The sequence below is a fragment of the Labrus mixtus genome, chromosome 20 (genome assembly GCF_963584025.1).
Source record: "Labrus mixtus chromosome 20, fLabMix1.1, whole genome shotgun sequence".
Classification (NCBI taxonomy): domain Eukaryota; kingdom Metazoa; phylum Chordata; class Actinopteri; order Labriformes; family Labridae; genus Labrus; species Labrus mixtus.
In genome coordinates, this window is record NC_083631.1 from 22655606 (window position 1) to 22679948 (window position 24343).

General features: G+C 42.1%; 2 protein-coding genes across 4 annotated transcripts in view; both read left to right on the forward strand.

Annotated features, from left to right (window-relative positions):
* Window positions 1-6597, forward strand: ube2z (ubiquitin-conjugating enzyme E2Z). Its single transcript, XM_061065488.1, has 7 exons — window positions 1-893; window positions 1678-1750; window positions 2058-2245; window positions 2363-2474; window positions 2576-2688; window positions 2984-3074; window positions 3242-6597. The coding sequence occupies exons 1-7, from the start codon at window positions 430-432 to the stop codon at window positions 3422-3424; spliced, it is 1224 nt and encodes a 407-aa protein (XP_060921471.1). The 5' UTR covers window positions 1-429; the 3' UTR covers window positions 3425-6597.
* A 1137-nt stretch (window positions 6598-7734) lies between these two features.
* LOC132954072 (oxysterol-binding protein-related protein 7-like) overlaps window positions 7735-24343 on the forward strand; it is a 22445-nt gene continuing 5836 nt past the window's right edge. The window contains exons 1-12 of one of the 3 annotated variants that reach the window (XM_061026524.1): window positions 7735-7886; window positions 16897-17120; window positions 17267-17410; window positions 18265-18318; window positions 18413-18526; window positions 18624-18791; window positions 19042-19183; window positions 19322-19440; window positions 19763-19849; window positions 20190-20349; window positions 20731-20864; window positions 22473-22565. In XM_061026524.1, the coding sequence (XP_060882507.1) occupies window positions 16953-17120; window positions 17267-17410; window positions 18265-18318; window positions 18413-18526; window positions 18624-18791; window positions 19042-19183; window positions 19322-19440; window positions 19763-19849; window positions 20190-20349; window positions 20731-20864; window positions 22473-22565 (1383 nt within the window). In that variant the 5' untranslated portion in view covers window positions 7735-7886; window positions 16897-16952. Of the gene's footprint in view, window positions 7887-13931; window positions 14118-16896; window positions 17121-17266; window positions 17411-18264; window positions 18319-18412; window positions 18527-18623; window positions 18792-19041; window positions 19184-19321; window positions 19441-19762; window positions 19850-20189; window positions 20350-20730; window positions 20865-22472; window positions 22566-24343 lie in introns of those variants that run through there. The other 2 variants (XM_061026523.1, XM_061026525.1) reach the window with 2 other exon arrangements.

Consider the following 24343-nt stretch of genomic DNA (forward strand, 5'->3'; position numbering starts at 1 on the left):
ATGTGCGATGTTAGCTCAGTTAGCAGGACCCTGAAGTTGCGTTGTGTGTGAATGGAGCAGAGGAGTGTTGGTTTTAAAAATATCAAATATATCGACGTGATATTTCATAAAACCGGTAACAACCAGTCGGTGTGCTTCTTCGTGAGTCGTCGAGGGGACGACGGGACGTTTCAGGAAACGACTTCACACTTTTTTTAAAGACCTCAGGGGAGGAAAAAAAAACCCCACTGAAGCTAACGATAAGTAGCCACCATGTCGTGGGAAGAAATGCCTTGTTGTGTGGCCTCGCCTCTGCGTTCACTCCTTCCCCGTCTCTCTGCTCTCTGATCCGGACTGAAACAAGCACAGGTGACTGTCAATGCAGGTAACCGTTAGCCTCATCGATTAGTCGACGCGGTTCTTTTACTTCGGCTTGTTAGCTCGGGAGTTATGGCGGACAGCTTCGGAGACCAGAGCAGCGGCGGTGCCCTTGGTTTAGGCGTTACCGGACAGGGCAGCGGGACGTCTCTGCTGCCGACTTTGGTGAACTCTCTGCCGGGGGGACACTCAGCAGCCGGCGGTGCTCACTCCAACTCCAGCCCGGCCTCCCCTCCTCTCGCCGCGGCCGCGCAGAGTGGCCTAACCGCCCTGGTGGCCCCCATGTCCGCCGTCACCGCAGCCGGGTTTGGAAGCACCTTCACCCCCGGCTCTTCTCCACCGGCCACCGTGCCTCTGTCTCCCAACGTGCACTCCTCATCCCCCATACCCGGGGTCGGGCTAGGGGTCGCCGGGGTGGCTGGGGTGGCAGGAGCGGGCCTCCTGTCCCAAATCCACGCCACTTCCTGGGACCCGACCCTCAGCACGGACTGGGACAACGAGAAGGCTTCCCAGCAGTGTATCCTGAGGATAAAGAGGTACCACTTGTTTACCTGTTTGTGTGTTTACAGGTTAGTTAGGCCCTGAACTCACCTGAGTGTCAAAATCGAAAGTGATACTTTTCTATTAAGTTTCGTTCATTACTGGAAACCAACAAAGAGGGAAGTCTGGCTTCAGGTCCAACAAGTTAAACATGTAGTTACTGTAAGTCAACTATTGTTTACTGTTTCACAAGAAGTCATCCCAATAAAACAAACACAATAAAATACTCACACAGTTTGATTGATTTTATTGTGTCATTCTTCAAACAATATGCCGAGCCCAAACGCAAAATGGGGGCGGCAGTAGCTCAGTCTGTCGGGACCTGGGTTGAGAACCGGAGGGTCGCCGGTTCAAGTCCCGGTGCGGACCAAATCTGGAAGTTGGTCTGGTAGCCGGAGAGGTGCCAGATCACCTGCTGAGGTGCCCCTGAGCAAGGCACCAAACCCCCTCCCCACCACCAGCCCAGGAGCGCCCGCTGTGGGCCGCCCCGTCACCCTGACATCCCTCATAGGATCCTGTTTGTCTGGATGTGTGTGTTCATGACTTACAGAGTGTAAAAACAGAAATTTCCCCTTGTGGGATCAATAAAGTAAATCTTAAATCTTAATCTTAGTTTTAAAATGATACAAGTTTCAATACCACAGCAACAAAGAAAACATTACATGCATCTCTAATTAATAAATGACGCCTTTTTTTTTTGTTGCTGTGGTATTGAAACTGGTATCATTTTTTTTAGAGGTCCCCCTCTTGATCTCTCTCCCTCTCTCTCTCTCTCTCCAGGGACATCATGTCCATCTACAAGGAGCCTCCTCCAGGGATGTTTGTCGTCCCTGATCCTCAAGACATGACCAAGGTAAAAAGCCAGATCCCCCGTGTCAGAGGGCACTAAGCAGACGCAGCTTACTCACAGTAATCTTCAACCTGTGTGTGACGTGTATTCTCTGCGATCAGTGTACGACCCCGCCCCTGCTGTCCGACTGCGATAGTCACCCCCTGTGAGGTGCATGTGTGAACCATAGACTGTAAAAATAACCAGAAGAAGAACCACCAGATCACAAGGATTTTAGATGTTCAGGAGTCTATAAGTGAAAATGGCTCTAAACAAACTCAGAGACTTTTCACAGACTGACACCTTCTTCTTCTTCTTTCACTTTCTGCAGATCCACGCTCTGATCACAGGGCCGTTCGACACGCCATACGAGGGCGGCTTCTTCCTCTTTCTGTTCCGCTGCCCTCCGGACTATCCCATCCACCCGCCGCGAGTCAAACTCATCACCACCGGTCACAACACGGTCCGCTTCAACCCCAACTTTTACCGCAATGGAAAAGTCTGCCTCAGCATCCTGGGGTGAGTTTGGGATTCTTCTTCTAGTTAAGAGTCTCTGTGTCTGATGGTTGGGATGTTTCCGTCTCACAACTTGGAGTTCATGAGTGTGTGTGTGTGTGTGGGTGTGTTTGTGTGTAGGACGTGGACAGGTCCAGCATGGAGTCCAGCTCAGAGTATTTCCTCTGTCCTCATCTCCATCCAGTCTCTGATGACGGAGAACCCGTACCACAATGAGCCCGGCTTTGAGCAGGTACGCTTTGTCTGCTTCTGTCTGCTTTGATTAATGCACATCTGTGAGGAGTCTCTATAATCTTACCGTCTTACCTGTGTGTGTGTGTCTCTCTCTCTCAGGAACGTCATCCAGGTGACAGTAAGAACTACAACGAGTGTATCCGTCATGAGACCATGAGAGTGGCTGTGTGTGACATGTTGGAGGGAAAAGTCCCCTGTCCAGAGGCTCTGTGGTGAGAAGAACAAACATTTCTTTTACTACTTTTCTAATTCTCTATCTTTCTAGAACATCTTTCTAATGACCCCGGGGTCAGATTGAATATTTATTTTTGGTTAGGAAGGTTCCTAACTTAAGTGAAATGACCTGAAAGTATTGGAGCTGTTTGAATTCACTCAATGAAAAGAAAAAAGGAGCTTGAAACGGTCAACGGGTGTCATCAATTCCCCCCCCCCCCCCCCCCCCCCCCCTTTACTCGTGTGGTCATTCTACTCACCGGCTGATTCCTGCTCATCTGTGTGTGTTTTCAGGAGCGTGATGGAAAAGTCCTTCCTGGAATATTATGATTTCTACGAGGGAGTGTGCAAAGAGAGACTTCATCTGCAGGGACAGAACATGCAGGTGACTCTTTTTGATTCTAACCTCTCAAATCAATCAAGTAGAATAAAAGTGAACTGTCATTGAACGCTTAGTAAAAAAGGTTACATATAACAAGCTTTAGCCTACACTGTCTGGTTTGTATTTTTATGTTTTTGTTTTCCACTAACCCCTCCCCCTCTCTCTGCCAGGACCCGTTCGGTGAGAAGCGCGGCCGTTTCGACTACCAGGGCCTGCTGACTCGCCTCGGCGCCACCCACAGGCGCATCAGAGAGAAGAGCCTGGCGGAGGACAACCACAAGAACGACGACTCAGACTCAGACACCAGCTCCTCAGGGACTGACCCCGACAGCCAGGGCAGCTCCCAGCCCTGACTCCCCCCCCCCTGCCCCCCCACACACACGGTCCCTGCACGGTGCTCGACTCAACGCCAAGGACTACAAAGACAAAGGCACCTCTTTTTTGTTTTGTTTACAGTGGAGGAAGAAAATCACTGCAGAGATTTATGCGCCTGTGTTTCAGGCTTTAGAGTCCGGGGGATTTAAGAGGAATCAGGCTTCTGTCGCTCAGATGTTTCCAGAAAGAGAAGAGTCGGCCTCTTCACAATGAGAAGTGAGCTCCATCCACTTGTTGAATGCTGGAATATTTAGCCTGGAGCGGCGTGTTTGTTGCTACTTATGTAGCTAAGCAGCTGTCACTTGGAAGCTGCACAAAGATTTTGAGACCAACCGACCGTTGTTGCTCCTCGATACAGAGAGTTTCTTTCATGGCTCAAACATTTGAAAGCACTGCAGAGACGGATTAAAGATGTTTCAGATTTTGAAGCTCAAGCAGGAAAAAGGAGCCTGAATGGAGAAAGAGGTGATGGGCCTGAGTCGAAAACATCGGAGCAGACTCCTCTTTCAGAGTAGCCGTGTTCACTTTGATTCAAGAGGAGAGGAATAAAGGTCGGGAGGAAGTTTGAGAGAGTGACACTTTGGCTTTTTTTCGAGTCCTGTGCCTTGTGTGTCCTCCGGGCCCCGGTTTGAATCCGCTCTTTTTCAACCGGACCTGAAACAACCAGACCACGTACGACATCAGCAGCTCTGAAAAACAGTGATTCCTGTGTGTGATTCAAAAAGTTCTGCTTTTCTTTTCTTTTCCCCCCTCGTGCTGTTGAAATCTGTTCACCAGATAAGAAGCCGTCAGTTTCGTCGTCATCCACCTGTATTCCCCTTTTTGTTGTTCTGCTGTTTCTCTCATTGTTGTGCTGAAACCGATGCTGATTTGCGGTGTTGACGGTGCATTTATTTTATGTGTAAACCCCTGCTGTTCTTTAGGTTAAAGGCACTCGTGATCATCCCGTACTTGAGTTAATCAAAGTAGGTTATTGGGAACAAACAGTTCACTCCTCGAGTTCCTCAGCCGCTCTCCTCGCTCTGAATGAGGATTTAGTTTCATGACAACAGATGTCAAATGAAGGGTTTGCACTGCTCTGGAAATGGTTTCTTCTCAATCTGATTTAATACTTAAAGATGGCGTTTGCTGAATAAACAGATAATTACTGTACTCCAACCAATTTGTCAATTTAGGTTCATGCTTTCCTCCACTAGATGTCAGCGTCTGCAACTGTTCAGTTTCCTCATGCAAAGAATGAGTGTCTGTGTTTTTGATGCATAACAGGAAACATAAAAAAATAAACTTAAAACCAACTTCTTAACTAGAACAACTTAAACATTATAAATATAATTTAAAAAAATATATACAATATTGTATGATATTTATATTAGGTTGTCCAGAAAGCTGTACAGATTCCCAGCAATGTATAAGATGTTGCTAAAAAAAAATATGACAAAATGACATCAAAGGAGGGAAATAAGATGAGAAATCAATCAGAAACCAGGAAGTCACCGGTGAGATCTTTTACAGCCAACAGGTTGAGATTTTTCCAGTCCGGGTTTGACGACAAATGAAACAAATATAACATAATTTTCAAAAACTTCTTCAGCTGTAGGGCTTAAAAAAATGTGGTTTTAAAAGTGAAAAGTATGAATATGAAAATGAGTAAATATTAAAAAAACTTTCCAGAAAGGTGACCAGGAGAGGAGTTAGGGAACATAGAAAAACAAAAGTCCTGATCGTCACTAAATATGATGAACGTCCTGAACTTGTACAGAACTAAAGCTTGAACTCCTCCAGAGATGATCATTTAAACTGATGCTGATTTGTTCATGTCTTCAGACGAGCTCCCATAACGCTTCAACAAGTGACAATGGAATCATTAAGTTACAATAAGCATGATAGAAAAAAAAAAAAACACCTGGACATGCAAACACTCAACGTTTTAATAATAAGCTATGCACCTGTACGGAAGCCCTGAGCGGACATGTTCTCGTGCATTTGAGTTATTCATCTGATAATGTGTACGGTCCAGTTTCCTCCTCTCCAGGTCTCAAAGCTGGTTTCTCCGAGATAATGAGTTCAGTTCAGTTATCTCGACTTTAATATCTTCACCTCCTGATACTAATGATGCTTTCCCTGAGAACACGGATTAAGCTTCTCGTTATCTCGGGCTAACGGCGCTCTTTATCCTGTGATAATGGATTCATTCATCTCATCATCTCAAGGTAACAACCCATTTTGTTTTCTGGAGACCTTATCATATCTCGACAAGACTCTTAATTTTCCTGTGATAAGATAATTGAAGCGCTCTGATTATCACAGCTGGTTTCCTTGTTAAAACGGATTAGTGTATCTCATTATCGCGAGGTAACAAAGCCTGTTTTCTCGTGATAATGGGATGATTTCTGGCGATCTAGAAAACAAAACAATAGGTCGGTCCACTACATGCCATGCCACGCCACCTTTGCCGCCCTACACACACCAATGAGGTGAGACAAGTCTTTTTGTGTGTGTTGGTTTTGTTCTTTGAAACTCTGAAAGTGCAAAATAAATATTGAGATCTGGAGAAAACAATCAGAAAGTATCTGTTATTGAGGGAAAATGTAATAAATGTGCTGATGCATGTCCTCTCAGGACTTCTGTAAGAATAAACAATGTGTGAGTGCTCCTTTTATTCCAAATACAGACTGGGCATAACAGACTTCTTATGCTGTTTTCTAAAGCTTCCCATCATAATTCGACACTGTTTGAGTGTTCTTCATGTTGTGTAATTCCTTTCTTCCTGCTGTTGTCCTCCAGTGTCCGCCTCTCGCTCCTCTCGCTCTCCATGTCAGTTTGCTTGACTCGTATAGGGTCACTAACAGTCGGCATTCCTTTTGATTTGTTTTATCATTTTATCATAGGGTTACATGAGAAGCAGATCCTATAGTGGACTTGATGTGATTGCCAAACTATTGATTGCAGCTCTTCTTTAGCATGGAGGTGAAGAGGTCATGTCCCCCCCCCACCCCCCTCCCTGTTTGGTTGTTGTTATGTTGTGCTTCATTAAAGCCTTGAAAACTGACAGGCGTGGTCATGTTCAGGTCTTGGAAATGTTGCTGTTGTACAAAAGTTCTGGAGGTATAAAAAACAAACAAAATAAAAAATGTTGTTCAGTCCTGATAAATTCGTCTGGTCTCATTTGTTCTTACAGTCTGTTGATTTAAAAGGGTTAACCTAACTTTACTGACACCTAGTGGTCGGTAGAGGTCACTACATGGTGGTAAAAAGATAAATAACTTTTACACTCTTTGTTTAAACAAAAGTTAACTGAACATACAGCAGCCTTTGTTTGAATGCAATGCTGTCCTTGTAGAAACACGAGAAACAAAACACTATTCATTTTATCTCTTATCATATTTCAACACCGTGAACAGAGAACTGAGGTCTAATTAGTTAAACGTCACATAAATAAAGTCAACCAATTAAAAGCTTGTCTTCAAAAATTAATTAAGTGCTCAAAACACAGCAAACCGAAGGCTAAATTCAAACAGATTATATTTCTGAAGAAGACTGACTACACAATCTGATGTAAGTCATTTGTTATGGCAAATAAATGAATCAATAATAAATACAAATCATTAAAAAAACAAAACAACCAAAGACTTTATTTTAACAGGTTGCTTGGAATTTCTTCATATAAGCCTGGATAATGTTCCCTTATTTCACTTTTCACACTCAAACGTGACAAAAAAGCTACCAGGAGAGTTACGCTTTCACTGTTGCGGCCCCCCATCATAACTTCTCTCGTAGCATTTCATCTTCAAACAGTGTTACAGGGGCCAAATGTTCCTCTGAGGACAGTTTGTGTATAAAGTTATGAACATATACCACAGAATCTGTGCATTTCTCCAACTTTCAAATGTTTCTACCAAAACTTCATAGTGCACCTTTAATGTGGTCATTCCTGGTTAATTTGCACTCACCTTAATAATAATAATAATAATAATATTAATAATAATAATAACTTTATTTATATAGCACCTTTTAAAAACACAGGTTTACAAAGTGCTTTGACAAACAGCAAAAACAAGAACAAAGCAAACTAAGCCAAACACAGAAGAATATAAACAACAGCAAGAACATAACAAATGCAAAATACTAAAAATAATTAAATACAATTCAACAGAAAATAATTAAGTTACTTCACCTTTAAATCTTAATCTGTTGTGTGTTTGTTTGTTAATCAAATCTAAAATACAAAATCTAGGCGTGATTAAAAAAAAAAAAAGGAAGAAGCGGAAGATGTTCCCATAATGCACCTGTACCGTCAGTACACCTGTGCAGGTGTAGTCAGTAGCACGCGGATGCGGTTGTAGCAGATCGAGGCCGTTAAAACACCGGTGGACAGAGTTTCCCCCCCAGTTCAGCTGCTGGTTCCCAGTCGGACAGGACGCCTAACTAGTATTAATACAGGTGAGTTCTGTTTTTTAAAAAACGTTAAAATGGTCGAGTTGACGTTAATTTAAATGTGACGTCAGCCGTTTGCATTTTAAGTGCACGCGCGTTCCAATCAGGCCTAACGGTTCTTTTAAAAAACATTATTTTTTTTTAAATTTTAAAATTAAACTGTTGTTTAAATTAAAAGTTTTATTTTTCTGTCTTCATATTTAGTCAGAACATTTAACTGTATGTCATATAAAACGATGTCTACGCCATCTTTGTGTCGTTTTCTTTTCGTAAAGTAGTTAAACGACAAATGTTTTAAGAAAAATTTAAATAAAAAACGTGATAAATCTTTTGTTTTTATGTTTAAATTGCGTCATTAACTGTTTCTCACGGTGTGTTGTGATCTTTAGGGTGTTGTTCAGTTAAATCAAACCTGTTTATTAAGCCTGGTTCCTGTCTGCACTCGTCCTGTAGGACTGGATGAACACTTTTCCAACACTTCATTGTGTTGTCTTGATTTCATTAATTTTGCTCTGAAAAGCTTGAATTGTAGGAGTCCTGATAAAATCCACAGGGGGGAGGCATCACATAACTGTAGACTAGATCATTTCAAAACCCTGGGCCCAAATCTGTCCTACTTTTTGAGTTTTCAATCCTATGGTTTCCTCCAGATCCAGATCCAGATCCAGTCAAGATAATCAGATCTGGGTTAACCTACTTAAGCCCTGAATGTCAAATCCACAATGTTGGAGCTATCTAAATGAAGCACAAGAGTTAGCTTGCATGTGGTCAGATTTAAGTGTTTTGAATTCCAAGTTATCCAGTCAGAGCTCATCTGACCTGCAACAAATCAATACAAACAAATAAAATGTTAAATAAAACCTTTGGACTCGGTTGAACAATGGGACTTCCAAAAATTTATAAAATGTAATGAGTGGGACAAAGAGTTAGCATCAGGCTATCACTGCTTCTTGACTGTTGAGCAATTGACAAACTATCATAAAATATTAAGAAAGCATTTAAACACATTTCTGGGCTTAAATGTGAACTTACATTTGAGGACCCAGTAACGGCAAACTTAAGATGCTTACATTAACATTGAATGTCTCCTTGCTAACTTACTTAGCTGCCTAACTTTAGGGTAGCTAGTCATTTTATTATTTTCCTATAGGCTACTGTGCAGCTGAAACTATCAAACCAGAAATATAAGACATGGTTGAATGCTAAAGCTAGTTGTGTCATGGTGGATTAAGCCTGGCTCAGGCTACAGGATAATCAGGCCAATTGAAAGTCTTATTCACACTTCCTTTCCGTTTTGGGTGTGTTCCCAACCACAGTACTGATCTGCCCAGATTTGGTGGTGTGAGTGGTATAAAGATCCAGATGCTTGGAGAGTACCGGGATTGCCCCAAACAAGTTTGATATGTAGGACTGAAAATCTTGACGTTTCCTTCTCTTAAACACGGTAAACACTGTTGTAAACATTGAGACATCAGTCACGTGCCCAGTTAGCTTGTGCATGTTCTTTCTGGTACATTCCTGTATGGAGGGCGGAGGTGAAAGATGGAGGATAGTCGAGATTTGAGTGAGAGAAAGAACCGGTCCGTTCAGGTCTTTGGTCTGACATCACATCGACACAAACGTGAAGGGACATACTGTTCTGGAAAAACACTTCCCTTTTACCAAACACTATGATACAATCTTATTTTAGACATTCATATTCTTTTACTGCAACAAAGATAAGAAGTTTTACGTTAACAATCCCATAGGAATAGTTCTTAGAACTGTGAGGTTGTGTTTTAACGATTGATTTGCTGCTCTGCTGACTTCCATATATAAGACTTAACATATGGCTGCAGATGTGGTAAAAGTGAATCTTAAAGTTTGTGCTTTCCTTGTGTTTTGTCTTTTTCTAAGTGTGATGGATGCATGAGGTCAGAGAGAGAAATAGAATTGGTTGAATCCAGAGCTGCAAACGTCAGACCTCGTACAATAAGGCCGCCTTGAAGACTAAATTCCCAACTTGACAGCAGAAATAATCCTGATTACAGTTGAGTACATGAACATTTAGTCACTATAGCACCACAGCTAGTTCAGTGATTGAACTGAACCCTTCTGTTGTGTTTTGCTGTTGGTGCTTTTTTTTTTTTTTTTTTTTTTACAAGAGTTGCAATACAAATTTCATTAGCTAAATGGCCGTTCAAGATGTCTACTTTTTAGGTTTTACTAGAGTTGTTTTCCAAATTTGAAGTGTTCGGTGGCACCCTGTTGCTGTGCATTTGAACGCACCATGACATCTCATCACTACTTTTCATTGGGAATGAACTAGTCGCTCTCCCGCTCAATGGAGGCAGCCGACTACTTCTTAAACACCGTGAGATGAATTGCACTCTTCAAATGCTGGCTCCCAAATGACTACATGAGGAACTGGCTCTTTTTATATTAGATCTATTTTTAAATGTTGTCTGTACTACAGGTTTGTCTGTTTTCAGTTCCAGACAGTCTTGGCTACCTTTCGATGTTTGCTCATTGATATTCAGGTTTACTTTTTTGTAATCAAGTGACCTGTTATGTGTCTCTCTGTCGGCCTGTATGATTTGTAATGTTTGTCTATTTTGGAGGTATTTGTTGGGGACTTATTCGTAACTAAGGATGGAAAAGATTTATTTTTAGTTCACTATTTTGAACTTTTGCTCCACTGTGACATTTCTGATTCTCTGTTCTCCTTGTAATTTAGCTTCTTGGGACCTTCAGTGTCCCCCAAACTTAAAACGATGAAATGACATGCTGTTTAGATTTACCTCTTAGACTTTTGGAAGTTGTTTTAGTGTGTGTGTGCTTTCAATCAGGAAGCTTTTTGTTTGTCTGTGGAGGTTCTCAGTCATCCAGGTCATGTTGAGATGGTCATGTTAATGGATTTGAATCTTAAGTGTTTTCAGTCATTGAGGTCAGACAAAATACCAGGTCGTTCATTTTGTCCTTCATGGATCCCTAAAAAGATAACGCAGCAAGTCACTTGTATCTTGTTTGTCCACATTCATTCATCTGTATCTTACCCTTAATGCAACAACAACAACAACAACAAAGTCCTTCTACTTTCTTAGCTTTCTGATTAGCATTCAGAGCTGGATCCTTAAAGCTTCATTCTCTTGGTCAACATTCAGTCTGAGTAGCCCCGCTTGAGCTGAACACATCACTGACTCAACCAGAGTCAGGGATGTTCAGGGTCACGTTGTTGATCACGAGTGTTGATCACGAGTGTTACTGAGCGATGGCTGTGAAGCTGAAGATCTTGTTTGTGACAGTTCTTTGAACTGGCAGTGGGTTACAGGAGACGTTTTGCTGTTGAATGAATTTGTAGAATTTGAAAAACCTAATTCTACAAATGTCACATGCCTTGTTTTGTGCTGCCAGCGAGTTTAAACGCTGCCAGAGCTTTATCTCGAGCCCTGCTCTCTCTCTGGTTACTGGTCCGTCCGCATACTTCACATTGTTCTTCTGCGTGAATCCTCTGTCCTAGCTAATGACTCAATATATTAGTGTCATACCTGTGCAATGATCTAGACTTGGAGATGCTTTTTGTTTTGTTCTTTTTGGATGAGGTGCTTTAGGGATATTTAACTCATGAGTGACAGCTCACCCTCAGGAGGATATCTTCACTAACTGGAATAGCAAGATTACAAGGTCATTTATTCTGAAGTTTTCTTCTGATTATAGTTTCACATTTGTAGCTTCACATGTTTGGTTTGTTGAGCCGCTTGCTTGGTTACTGGTTCAAGGTTGGACCGATTGGCATAGAAGTAAGATGGTGACACTTCCTGTAAAGCTGAGTGCTGCAGAGCGGATTAGACTTGGGCAGCATCAATGTAGCTTCAAAGAGAAGCAGTGGCAAGAACAACAGGATGTAGTGGAAGGATATACCCACATGCCCTCCAAATATTGTGAAAGCAGGAAGCGCTTACTTTTATTGCTTCACAAAATATGACTCGTATTGCATCCCATGCTGTTGTGTCAAGAAAACAATATTACACCACAATACTGAAGTATACCAATTTGCACCCAAGTATCATTATCAGTATTATGAAGACATTGGATGAGTATATCTTAGCTGCCCTAGTACACATGACTTACCACTCCTTTGAGTTGACCTAAGTATACATTTTGTGGTGATGAAATGGTTAGTTAGCTCCATTTTCTTGGTGTCACACAGACTGTGTAACCAGATGGACTGTTTTTATAACTCGTGTGATATGGCTTTATTTGACAGGACGGTGGATAGAGTAGGAAACGGGAGAGAGAGAGTGGGGAATGGCATGCAGCCAAGGAGCCGCAGGTTGGACTTGAACCCGAGTTGCCCGCTTGGAGAACTAGAACCTACGTACATGGGGTGTGACCTAACCGCTAAGCCGTCTGTGCCCCATTTAATGCACTTTGTTTATGCACATTTGATTGCATAACATTGGCTTTCTTGCTAATGTCTGAGATGAACCAGTATTCTTTGTCCATTGATCTGTGTGTCCTTTATTAGAACTCCATTAAGGAAACATATTCCACATAATCAGTAAAATACCTAGTAATGGACCTTGTTGGGTATTTTCAATTAAAAGTGAATGGTTTATCCACTCCTTCCTCCTGAGTATATCAGGAGTGTCAATATGGCTGCCGTGGTATGGTGAGCTCATACAGCCTTATAAGGTGCGTGTCATCAGCAGCTATAACCGAAATGCCTCTTACTGTGAGTAATCGAGGTCTGCAATCACATGGTGATGTGTGGTGAAAAGCATGTAGGGAATGTTTGGGCCCTGTCATGCTCCTCTTGATCTTTCTCTACCTGTTGGACACAAATGGTTTTTATGGATTTTTTATAAACACATGGACACAGCTGTCTAACATCAGGTGAAGCCCCGGCTATCTGTCAGCCTTTCTCAGATTTAACGGAGACAAAGCGGTATGATAGCTCAAGAAGGAGAGAAGAGAAATGGAAGCAGCTCTTTTTATCTGTTGGAAACTATTTGAGCTTCAGGAGAGACGACTTGCAAAAAAACAGGTTTTATAAAAAAGCAACAAACAAAGATGTAAAGATCGCAACGCTCGCTAAAACTATGGAGTGGACGCTTCTGGACAAACCACAAATGGAAATCAGAACATTGGCATCACCATAAAAACTTTCAGGGACTCTTTAATCAAATACAAAATCTGTTATAGGTTATTAACCCTCAAGTCAGGTGGCTTTGGATACGCATGCAATACTTAAAACACTGCAGCCATCGTCCCGTACCTCCACTGTTCTTGCATTCCTTCATTTGAATCCGTAAAATTCAAACCATAAAATCCTTTCGCTGACACAAACTGCATGACCTCACCAGTAGTTACATAAAGGATCTTCTCTTTCTTTGTTCTACTTCTCGTCGCCCGCACTTTTTAGCTAGCTCAAAACTCAAAGAAGATACAGAGAAGATAAAACTAAGGAAAATACATTTGGTTACATGTCGGTTTTGGCCTAAAGTGTTGAAGGAAGCCGGTATTTTTAACAGCTGCATTTTTGTGACCGAGGTCAACAGGTTGGGACTCAGAAGTGGGTCATGGAGCTACTTTCAGTGGGTCACTTATGTGTGCCTGATGTGTTGAAAAGTCTATGAAGCACCTTTTGAAATGTTTCTTTTGTTTGGTCTCTTTGTTCCCTTTATAGTTTTTGTAACTGCACCTTTTTGAATACTAGAAATGTGGGTCACGATTTCTCAAGGACTTGGTGGTGGGTCTTGAGTCTAGACTTGCTGAGAAGCACTGCACTAAGCAACACTTGCTCCCGCTTTGCCTCCTTGCAGACCAGAATTCATCTCTAAGCACCGTGCAAGAGATTTCTTCGTTTCCAATGCTCATCTGCTGAAAAGCAAACAGTTCCATACATTGTCATCCTCTTGGCATTGGAGCCGGCCGGCCTGTTTGGTCAGGTAGAGGAGACTGTTGCTCTTCCTTCCAGCCCCGCCCAGATACCTGCCGGTTTTGATATGCACCAGTCTGACAGGCCCCTCCTCAGTCAGGTGTGGCTTTGCTCTCAGTGAGACACGGTGAGACTTGGAGGACACATGGGAGATTTACAGGAGAACTTTCAAAAGAAGAATCCTTATTCTCTCAGTGGCTTTTTTTTGGGAACGGGAACATTGAGGAGAAATCTTGCAGCTCTAAAGGGGAAAGTTAAAGGAACTGTCCGTGGGCTACAACAGGAGCGGCAGCTTGTTAACAATCAGGCCAACACAGGTGTGTTTCATTTGTTATTATCACTCAGGATTAACTGGCTTTTAATTGTTGCCCTACTTTGCAGTTTTATGGTTTGAGCCACTTTAAATCTTCAGAAAATCAAGATGTTTTCACTACACTACAAACATGTGAAAGTCTTTGGCTGAGAGGCTGCATCAAAAACCGATAAATGATTGAAATACGACAATAGAATAAGGCGCAGTTATTAAAACGGCAATAAGGATTTTCAGACTTAAAGCTTTGCTAAGGTATTTGTACATTTTAGACGCTGCTATCGCTCCTTCTCCTGCTGCAGCTTTGGGTTTCAAATAACTGAAGATTTAAAGAAGTTTTTTTTACTTTTCAACACTACCGATCATCAAGATGGCTGAGATTGTAACATTTTAATTAGGGCCCGACTGATATGGGATTTCTGGGGATATCGACATTTGGGAGAAAAAAAAATCTGATACCGATACATCGGCCGGTATCTTTCTTAGATCTTTGTTCGATCTGTAGTAATGAATATAGATATACACATTAATTGCATTGATCCCTCTAAAGCACTTACAAAAATATATAACGTAGACAAGATGGTCACTCATCTGGGGGATGTTCTGTACCTCACCGCTTGACACTCTGGAGAGTGATGATGCTTGTTGCAATTCATACACCTCTGCTGGTGAAAAAGAAATGTGAGTGTAATACAATGAAATGCTCTTTGACTGGTTAATAGCTCTAGTAATATCGGTGCATATCTGCAATTTAAAATTAGCCGATACCGATAGTCACTTGATATTATCGGCTGGCCGAATAATCGGTCCGGCTCTAGTTTTAAAACACATGGTATCCAACATTTTTGACAACTTTAAAAAGAAAATAGATTAGCAAGTGAACGTTGCACATGGGGCTTGTATTGCACTTGTTTTATTAAATTAAAGTTCTGCAGCGTTGTGGAAAAATCTCTTCCTCAGACTGCTGGTGTTTGCTTTAAATTAGCTTCCAACCATCCGTGGTGCAAGACATCGAGTGGAGACACTCATGTTTAATATGAACCTACATGGTCCCTTTACAAATGGAATAAAAAACAAGTCTACCTGTTTTAAAAGATGTTAATTGTTGTGCATCAGCAAGCATGTCAGTATATCAAACTATACGTATCCATCTTAGATGACTCGGTGATCCAGCAAGGTAAAAACCAAATCATTCTGTCATTGTTTAATAAAATGTTTACATTATCATATATCCATAAACATGAAGATAGTGTTCAACAGAGGCCTTGTTCACTCACAGGAGTTGGTCAGCTGTGTTTTACGACATGTTATGCATGTTCCATTTCTTAAATAATTTGTCATCAGAGGCTTTATGGTCTCAGAGACCTTGAAGTTAAAGCCTCTAGCAAGGTTGATAAACTCGTATAGTCCAACTTATAACGGCAAATTTTTTACTCAGGCTTGAAACCAAATCATTGTTGTTCTTGATATTTACTCAGCAGAAAGGACATCCTAAATCTCATCATCATAATAATCATCAAGTGTGCAGGTGTTCATAAAGAGCCGGGTCTTTAGCTTTCTCTTAAAGGTGCAGAGGGACTCTGCAGATCGAATGGAGTTTGGTAGTTCTTTCCACCACTGGGGGGGGGGGCGACAGAGGAAAGAGTGAAGGCTGGATCAGTTTTAAGTCCAGAGTATCAACATGAAACTAGTAATAAGCAAGAAGTTGTCATAAATCTCTCAGGCAGAAAGCTCGAGCAGAACCAGACTGACTGGTGGAAAGCCTCTTCCTCTTCCTGCTCAGCGGAGAAAGTTCGATGAAGGGGAAGACGGGAGGAAATGGAAAAATCTTACTCAACAACAAGCAGAAAATAACAGAGTTAATGCTTGGTGTCAGATATTCACCTAAAGACTCCCATGTGGTAGTGTCTTCAACAGAAGCAAAAGCTTTTCAAAACCTTCAACTTGTATTTCCACATTGAGCACTTCCTCTTTGAGCGGCCATTTTCCTCTTCTGAAAGAGAAACAGGAATGCGAGCGACGGAAAGGGGGGAACAATAGATCATTGTCTGTGGTTTCATCCTCATTATGCATTTAATTGTTCACTGGTGACTCAGTGGCTTTCAGGTTGTTTTGAGCTGAATTACATTTTTTGCATATTTAACAAAGCTCTTACTTTCTTTCTTGTTTAGTTTTTTTTGGCCTTAACAACAGAGTGTTTAATTGTGTTAAACAAAAGATGATAAACACCCAACAATTAAATCCAAACAATAAATGTATAGGGGCCTTTCATTTAGTCCTGTCTTTATATATCAAAACCTGCGGGAACTCAGGGCAAGAAGAAGGGATCAAGCCCTATATTGTGCTTTTTTTTTTTTTTTTTTTTTTTAAGTTTTACATTGAAAACGTGAACTTGAATGGCAGCCTAGGTGTGCTTTTGCAAACATATGTTTTCTGTAAATGTAACCCTTCTATGCATAGCTGTAGACTTAATATTTGGAAGATATTTTTACCTATTTGAGTTGTAGTATAATTCCCCCACAACCAGGTAACATGTTCATGTAAGGGCTTTCCTGCTGCATCAACTCTAACAGATACAAATAAAATCATGGAGATTTTAAACAACCTGTTGGATCAGACGCCTTTCATTGGCAGAGTGTAGTGGGCGAGTATAGACCTGGATGAGAGAGTTGATATGTAACATCTTACATCAAATAAAGTAATCAGAGAAGTGTGACCAAGTTGTGTCTCATTCTGGAATTTAAATGTGATTTGAAACTGTATCTAAATGTTTGTATCCTCTGCAGTGCCGTTCCTTTTGCCATGAGACGCAGCCTGTCCTGAAGGTCCCTTCAACCTTTCCATGCATCGCTATTCTCATCACATCGCATCCATGGACCCTCAGGTAGTCCCGCCCCCTCTGAGCAGCAGCCAATCAATTATCAGCTGCACCGACAAATCCCCAGCCAGCACGTTCAAACCGGGCCACTCACGGAGCAGCAGCACTGGATCCAACAGACAATCAAAACAGGTAAAAAAAAGATGTTGACAAAGTTGAGAGTCGTCAATGAAGTGGCTGTTTCTAAAGGAATAGTTCACCATTCCAGCTCCACACGCTCACCAGAGATCAGAGTCTTTATATGAATTGTGTTTTATTTCTCCGTGTGTGTGTGGTAGTCTCGTCACTGGGAGGTGATGGACGATTTGCAGAACATGGACATGTATGCAGTCTCCGGATCGGTTCCTGACCTCACTATTCCCGGAATCTGTGAGGGTTACCTGATGAAGAGGAGGAAGTACCCGCTCAAAGGCTGGCACAAGGTGAGCCCACCACAATGATTATTATGAGTATTGTTGAGAAGTAGACTGGGGGACAGTTGCCTCCTTTTTTAATATCTCTCAGTAACTATCCAAACCAAATTATATATTTTTAAAGGTCACATCTCCTCCTCCTCTTCAGTTTAAATAATTCTCAGAGCTCCTCAAAACATGTGTGTGAAGTTTCTTGTTCTAAATCCACTCTGATCCTGTATTTGATCATGTCTATAAACCCCTCTATTTCAGCCCTGCTCAGAACAGGCTGTTTCTGTGTCTGTACCTTTAAATATGTAAATGAGCTGTGTCTGACCACGCCCCCTCTCTGGAAGGGCTTGGGTGGTCTCGGTGCTTTCTCACTCCATGTCCTATTGTTTACGGTGAGAAGGCAGACTCAGAGGGCAGAACAAACACCTAGCTGTGGGAGTGTCACCCACCTGGGGGAGGGGCTACTGCCCTTTGTGATGTCATGAAGGGAAAATCTCCAAACGGCCTGTTTGAGCACACATTTTCTGAAAAGACGGAGAGGATGGACTTTTCTCATCATTGGGGGGTTTGAAGACGGACTAGAGACACATGTTAGTGTTAGAGGAACATGGTGAAGTGGATTTTAAATAATATGTGACCTTTTATTTAATGTCAGATGTTGCAATTGACCACTACCCTTGAAATGGGTTCAAGGGTTGTTTGGTCAAATTTAATGTGTTTTGAATATGTTGCAATCAACATCTGCTTTTTTGTTGTGATGTAATCGACTTATTTCAAACTTCACTAAGCTGTATGGGACCAGCTGCCTGGTGATTCTGCACTCAGAACACAGTTGACAGATTGAGTTTAACGCTTCACTTTGGTCTTTTCAGAGATACTTCTTGTTGGAGAAAGGAATTCTAAAATACTCCAAGACGCAGCAAGATGTAAGTAATGTGGTTCGTTGTCTTTGAATCCAGTGAAGTCTTTACCGTCTCCATAAAGATAATTGAACTGATCATAACAATGTTTGTGTTTCAGATTCAGAGAGGGAAGCTTCATGGCTCTCTGGATGTCAGCCTGGCCGTCATGTCCGTCAACAAGAAGTCCAAACGTATAGACCTGGACGCTGGAGACAATCTATACCACCTCATGGTAACGCTCCCTGACAACGACATCCTGAGCCGCAGATTGTGGAGGAGGGGAAAATTAGTGAGGTTAACATTTCTCTCTCTTCTTTCCTTCCTTGTAGGCAAAGAGCCAGGACGTCTTCTACATCTGGCTGACCAAACTGTGTGCTCATCGAGTGTTCAGGAAAAACGAGGCGATGAGCGTCCATCACGGCGTCCTTCACGCGCTTTCCATTGGACCGAGCAACCTGCCCGCCATGGCCACGCTCGCCCAGCAAAACAGATCAACGGTTGGTGAAGTTTTAGGCTTATTTTACTCAAAACTGAATGGCCTATCCAGATAAAAAAACAAAGATTAGATAGCTTCATCTTTTCCAATTTTGTTATCCTTTTATTTTATTTTGAAAAGCCCGTTTTTAAGATTTGGATCTCATCCGATTTACTTTTGAAAAACTGGAAGAATTGCCCAGAAATCCAAGAAAAGACATCCTGTAAATCAAGTTTTACATCCTGACTGACTCTGTGATTATGTTCTTCCAGCCTCCGCATTACGCCAGCTCAGCATCAGTATACCAACCAGAGATCATGAGCCCCGCCCCCGACCCCTCCTCTAACCCAGACGTGACCAACAAGGTGTCGTCCTGGCTGCAGCAGACCCACGACATCAGCGCCACATCAAACGGTGAGAATCACCTCAGACGTTAAAAAATAACAAACACGTGTTTTTCTTTTTTTCTTATTTTTTTTTCTTATGAACTGATGTTAAACTTCTCGTTCTGCTCGTTCTCCCCTCTCCTGTTTTTGACCCCGGGTTCTTCAGACTTGGCTCGCTGTCAGGTCGAGCTGACTGAACTCGCGCAGCTCATTCAGCGTCTTCATTGGCTGGAGGGAGGCCTGCCGATCACAAACACAGACCTGGAGATGAGAATCAGTATGCAGGTGAGTGTTCTGGATAAACACTGAAGCTTCAGTGTCCACCACATGGCAACCTGCGTGAGCATCGACTCTAGAGAGGAGGGGGCGGGGGAGGGGGGAGGGGGTGGCATAGCTCTGCAGTACCCATTTTAAACACTAGGTGTCAGAGTCACAAATGAATTAAGTTACATCTTTTTCTTTATCTTGAGACTCATAAAGAAAGACAAAGCTTCCATCTTTTGTTTTCTCAGGTTGTGTTTTTGTAATAACTCACATAATGTTGTGTTCAATGTTTTATATTGTGTTTTTAAGGAAGTTTTAAATCTGTCTGATTTTTATTTTTTAGAATATCTCTCTGGAAAAACCAAAGAAGAAGACGGGGAAGGTGTTCGGTCACTCCAGGACTTTGTCTCGCGTTGAAGCGTTGGGAATGGTAAGACCGACTCATTTCCTTATTCCTCAAACATTTTTCAAACATCAACTTGAATCTTTCAGTCCTGATATCACACCTCCATCTTGTTTTTTTTTTTTTATCTAAATCTTTTTACCTCGCCTTGTTGTTTTGTTTTATGTCCGTGTGTTTTCATGCTGGTGTGTACATGCACTTGCACATTTGATCATGCACACATGTCTACTTTGTGTAGATGGTGTTTGCATTCTGTTTAAAATCTTTTATGAAGTGTTTGAAATGCTCGTTGAGTCTATGTGCAGCTCTGTGAATTGCCTGCTGTCTGAAAGCTGCTCTATGAATAAACTTGTCTTCTCTTCTTCAGTTTACCTCCAGTCACCTGAGCAGTAATGGCAATGGTGGTGGTTTGGGAGCGTCGGTTCAGTCCATCCCTGACTACGTCTACTCTCAGCTGTCCAACCCTCAGGTGACCTCGCCCGAGGCCAAGAAGCTCCACCAGGACATCTGCATCGCTTCCCAGAGAGGTCTTTATTTTTAATGACTAGAGTCCCAGTTTCTTAACTTTTTAGACTAGAAGTTTGTTTTATGTATTTCCATGTTATATTTTCCTTACCCCTCTTCCTTAAAGGTGTAGACTCTGAAGTTTGTTAAAGTAAATTAGTGAATTAAAGCTCCTTTATATCACCCTCTCAGAGGTCTCGTCATAGCCCCTTTCAGACTGAAAACAACTCAAGCTTTGAGTTGTTTTCCTGCCCTATACATGAACCTTTTTGGACTTTAGGCAGACATGTTTGTTTGATATGTAAGTGGATGAGATGCAGTTAGTAAGGATGTTTGCTGAACGGCAATAAAAAGAAGAATGAAATCAGTGAATAACAAAGACGTCATGTGTTTTGTTTTTGTAGTTCATGCTTCCCTCAAGTCTGTTCATGAGGTTCTGTCCTTCGAGAGAGAGAGACTGAGGCAGGCCTGGACCAGCCCGGACCTGAGACAGAACACCTCGCATCAGCTCGCCACACTCTGCAGCACACTCTCCGAGGTAACAGACACACACACATCTACACACAAAAAACACACACACTCCCCAAAAACAAAAAAAAAACCCAGCACACATGGTAGGAGCAGAGCATCGCTGTAGAAACAGATCTTTAAAGGTTCTTCTTCTTTATACAAAAATGTTGGTTGTCATTTTTTTATAGACTCTCTCCCTCCTGACCTTTTATGATCACGTGTTCACCCCCCCCTCGACCTTCGACCCCCTCACTTTTGCTCCCGCAGTTAAAACACTAAATTATTCACACACAAAAAAAGAGAGAGAGTATCGGCCTGAGGAAAGACAAAGGAGGCCCAGCCCTCGCTGTCTGTTGGTGTGTGAAACTGTTTAGCAGGTTTGGGTTGTTTTTAAAGTCGCAAGTTATCACAGGCACGTCATGCAGGAACACACCTAAAGTCTTTCTCCGCGCGCACACACACACACACACACACGATCACTGTCTCACACTAAAACTGAGCTGCCTGTCAGTCAAACGCTGCTTTGATTGTTTTTCCTGTTGTAGGACTGACGGTCTGAGTTGTTGTGTTCGGTGTTGCTCGAGGTTTCCTCTCTGCATGTTTACTGTCGTTGCTGCTTGTGACTCGCTGTCTTCGAGTTATGATCAGGTGTTATGACTTTTTGTTTTGTTGTCGTGTTGCCTGGCTGCTGGCTGTTGAAATACACTGTGAGCAACAAGTCAAGTAGTTCACTTCCTCGGGCTGTAGAGCAGAAACCAGTTTAATGACACCCGGGCGTTCTTTGAGTGAGCTGCCTCGACATTATTGTCTTCACAAAAACATAGAGGATCCTTGTTCTTGTCACACTGTTTGTTCTAAACAACAGCAAGGATGTAAACAAAGCTTTTCTCCTGCAGAAAAACAAACAATCTGTCACTGCGTTTTGTCCACCATCTTGGGTACGTTGTAAACATTACACTCGTACTTCTGGAGCCTCCTGTGAGGGGAAACATGTGAAAGAGCAACTCGAGATGTTTTCACACATGCACTCCTGAAAGTGTCTGGATAACTTCAGGACAACCTGCCCCTGAAATCAACTTCAGGGGCAGGGGTGCTGGTAGTCTCGTGGTTAGTGCAGACACCCCATGTACGGAGGCTGTAGTCCTCCAAGCGGGTGACCTGTGGCTCCTTCCCCACTCTCCCTCTGTGTCTCTCTCTCTCTCTTTCTCTCTCTCTCTCTCTCTCTGTCTCTCCCTGATTTCTCTCTATCCACCGTCCTGTCTCTAAAAAGAGAAAAACACTTCTGAGTAACTCGGCTGCATCTTATTAGTGCGGGTATTTCACCTCACTAACTTTAAGGAAGCCTCGTAGTGAACCCTGAGGTGCCTCTAAACCGTGTTGAAAATATACTTTCATTCACTGAGACTTGTTGACATACAAACCAACTTACCTGCTATAACAGAGACTCAAAAGGGCGTCAGTTTTATCTCTGCACTCAGGTTAAAAAAGGAGCAACACGCCTCACATCGTTTCTCTGCTTTTGACTCTTTGCTTTTTCTGATATTTTTTTTTCATTTTGCTCTTCTGTGTTTCCTCTGCCTGTGTCTTGCATGGCCGCTCTGTGTATTTATGTGTGGACCTCTGCATGCTGTTTCAGCTTGACATACAGTCACGTCTGACCAAAGTCCACTCGCTTTCCCTGTCCTCTGACTCTACCGACGAATCCTTCTGCACCGTCCGTCCTGACCAGGTGTGTACTGCCCTCTGCGCCCATCCATCTGTGTGTGTTCGTGATGGGAATGCTTTCTCCCTTTGTGCATGTTTCATTTCCTCGCTGTCCCTCATTTTATTTTATTTGCATATTCTTTCTTATAACACAATGAAGGAATGACGGTGTTGTCATGTCGGGGTGGAGGTGAGTCCTTTACTTCTATAGAAAAGTGCTGCAACAAACATTTGAACCTTCAAATTGATTCATCTAGGAACAACTTTCTGAGTCAATCTATCGGTCTACAAAATGTTCCAAAGTGATCCTAACCCGAGTCACTTCTACTTTAAAATAAACATTAAAAAAAAAATCAACATGACAAAGAGCTGCAAACGTTTCATTTTAAGAAGCTGCGACCAGCAAATGTCTGAATGTTTTCCCTTAAAATCACTTAAATAAGAATTATTTGACTAAAATATATCTCCCTTTGGGCGCTAAAAGAAGGATTATATAAAATATTTATGACATGGACGCTCTGTATCTCAGTTTTAAGAAACTTGTCACTAAAAAGATTTATATTTTATTGACATTTTTAAGGATTTGGTTGCTGTACAGCATTAAAGAGCCCATATTCTGCCCTTTTTGGGGTTCGTATATTTAATCTATGTTCCTACTTTTGTACGTTCACAATAGATAAAGTGTCTGTTTTCATGTACTGCTCCTCCTTGCTCCCTCTCCGCTCTGAGTCCGTCAGCTGCACTCTGTTGAGCCCACACTGTTAGACCCCACGTGGGCCAAGTCTGCTCTGATTGGTCTGCCGATCCGCTCTGTCGTTATTGGTCAGTTGCTCAGCACGCTGAGCTGCAGGGCTTGCCACAACGAGCCAATGGGCTTAGATCAGTGATCTCACACTGACAATGACGTTGGACTGACACATTTTTTTCGAGGGGGGCTAGAACCGAACGTTACATGCAGCTAATGCTACAGCTAACAGGAGGAGGTAGGAGAAGCTGCGTTTCCGCAGACTTTGAATTTTTGCACATAGATGTGACTAAACATGCACAGGATACATGGAAAACACACTAAAGAGAATATAAAACCAGAAAAAGCAGAATATGGGACCTTTAAGTTTGAACAGCTAATCATCACTCGAAGGATTGTTAGTTAAAATAGTTAGCCATTAGCGCACCTGCTAGCTCAGTTTGAACAGCATATCACCAGAAAGATTGATCAATTATTTAAATATTTAGCGATTTGGGCTTCTCCTAGCTCAAGTTTGGTTCAGCTAATTGTGTTCAAATGTATCATCGAGCTAAATATTTAACCATTTGAGCTATGCAGCTCAGATTCTAATAGAGCCTGATCCATAAATTAACCTGCTGATAATATCGGCCGATATGAGCATATCCAGTGACGATCGCTGTCTGTTCATTTTATTGCAGATATGTGCTGATATCTCTAGATTTATTCACCAGTCAAAGAGTGTTTCATTGTATTTCACCAGAAGAGGGCGCTATATGGATTACAAAAAGCATTATCTCCAGAGTGTCGAGCGATGATGCACGTATACGCAGAGTTACTTTCCAGTTGCGTGACCATCTTGTCTTCATTATTAATCTTTTCCACAAGTGTTTGAAAACTGCATCAACACAATAAATGTGTGTCCATCTCAGTCTCTACAGATCGAACAGATCTAAGAAAGATATCGGCCGATATGTCGGTATCTGATTTTTTTCCACAATCTTTCAAAGACTGATTGGTTCATGAGTTGTTGCAGCTCCTTTTTTATAAATTTTAAATGGAGTTCATCTTTTGACTCT

Excerpts from the sequence above, each read along its gene's own strand:
- ube2z (XM_061065488.1), top strand. The coding sequence starts at position 430 with ATGGCGGACAGCTTCGGAGACCAGAGCAGCGGCGGTGCCCTTGGTTTA. Across the intron at positions 2,246-2,362 it reads GTCTGCCTCAGCATCCTGGG|GACGTGGACAGGTCCAGCAT; the intron begins GTGAGTTTGGGA and ends GTTTGTGTGTAG. Across the intron at positions 2,475-2,575 it reads ATGAGCCCGGCTTTGAGCAG|GAACGTCATCCAGGTGACAG; the intron begins GTACGCTTTGTC and ends TCTCTCTCTCAG.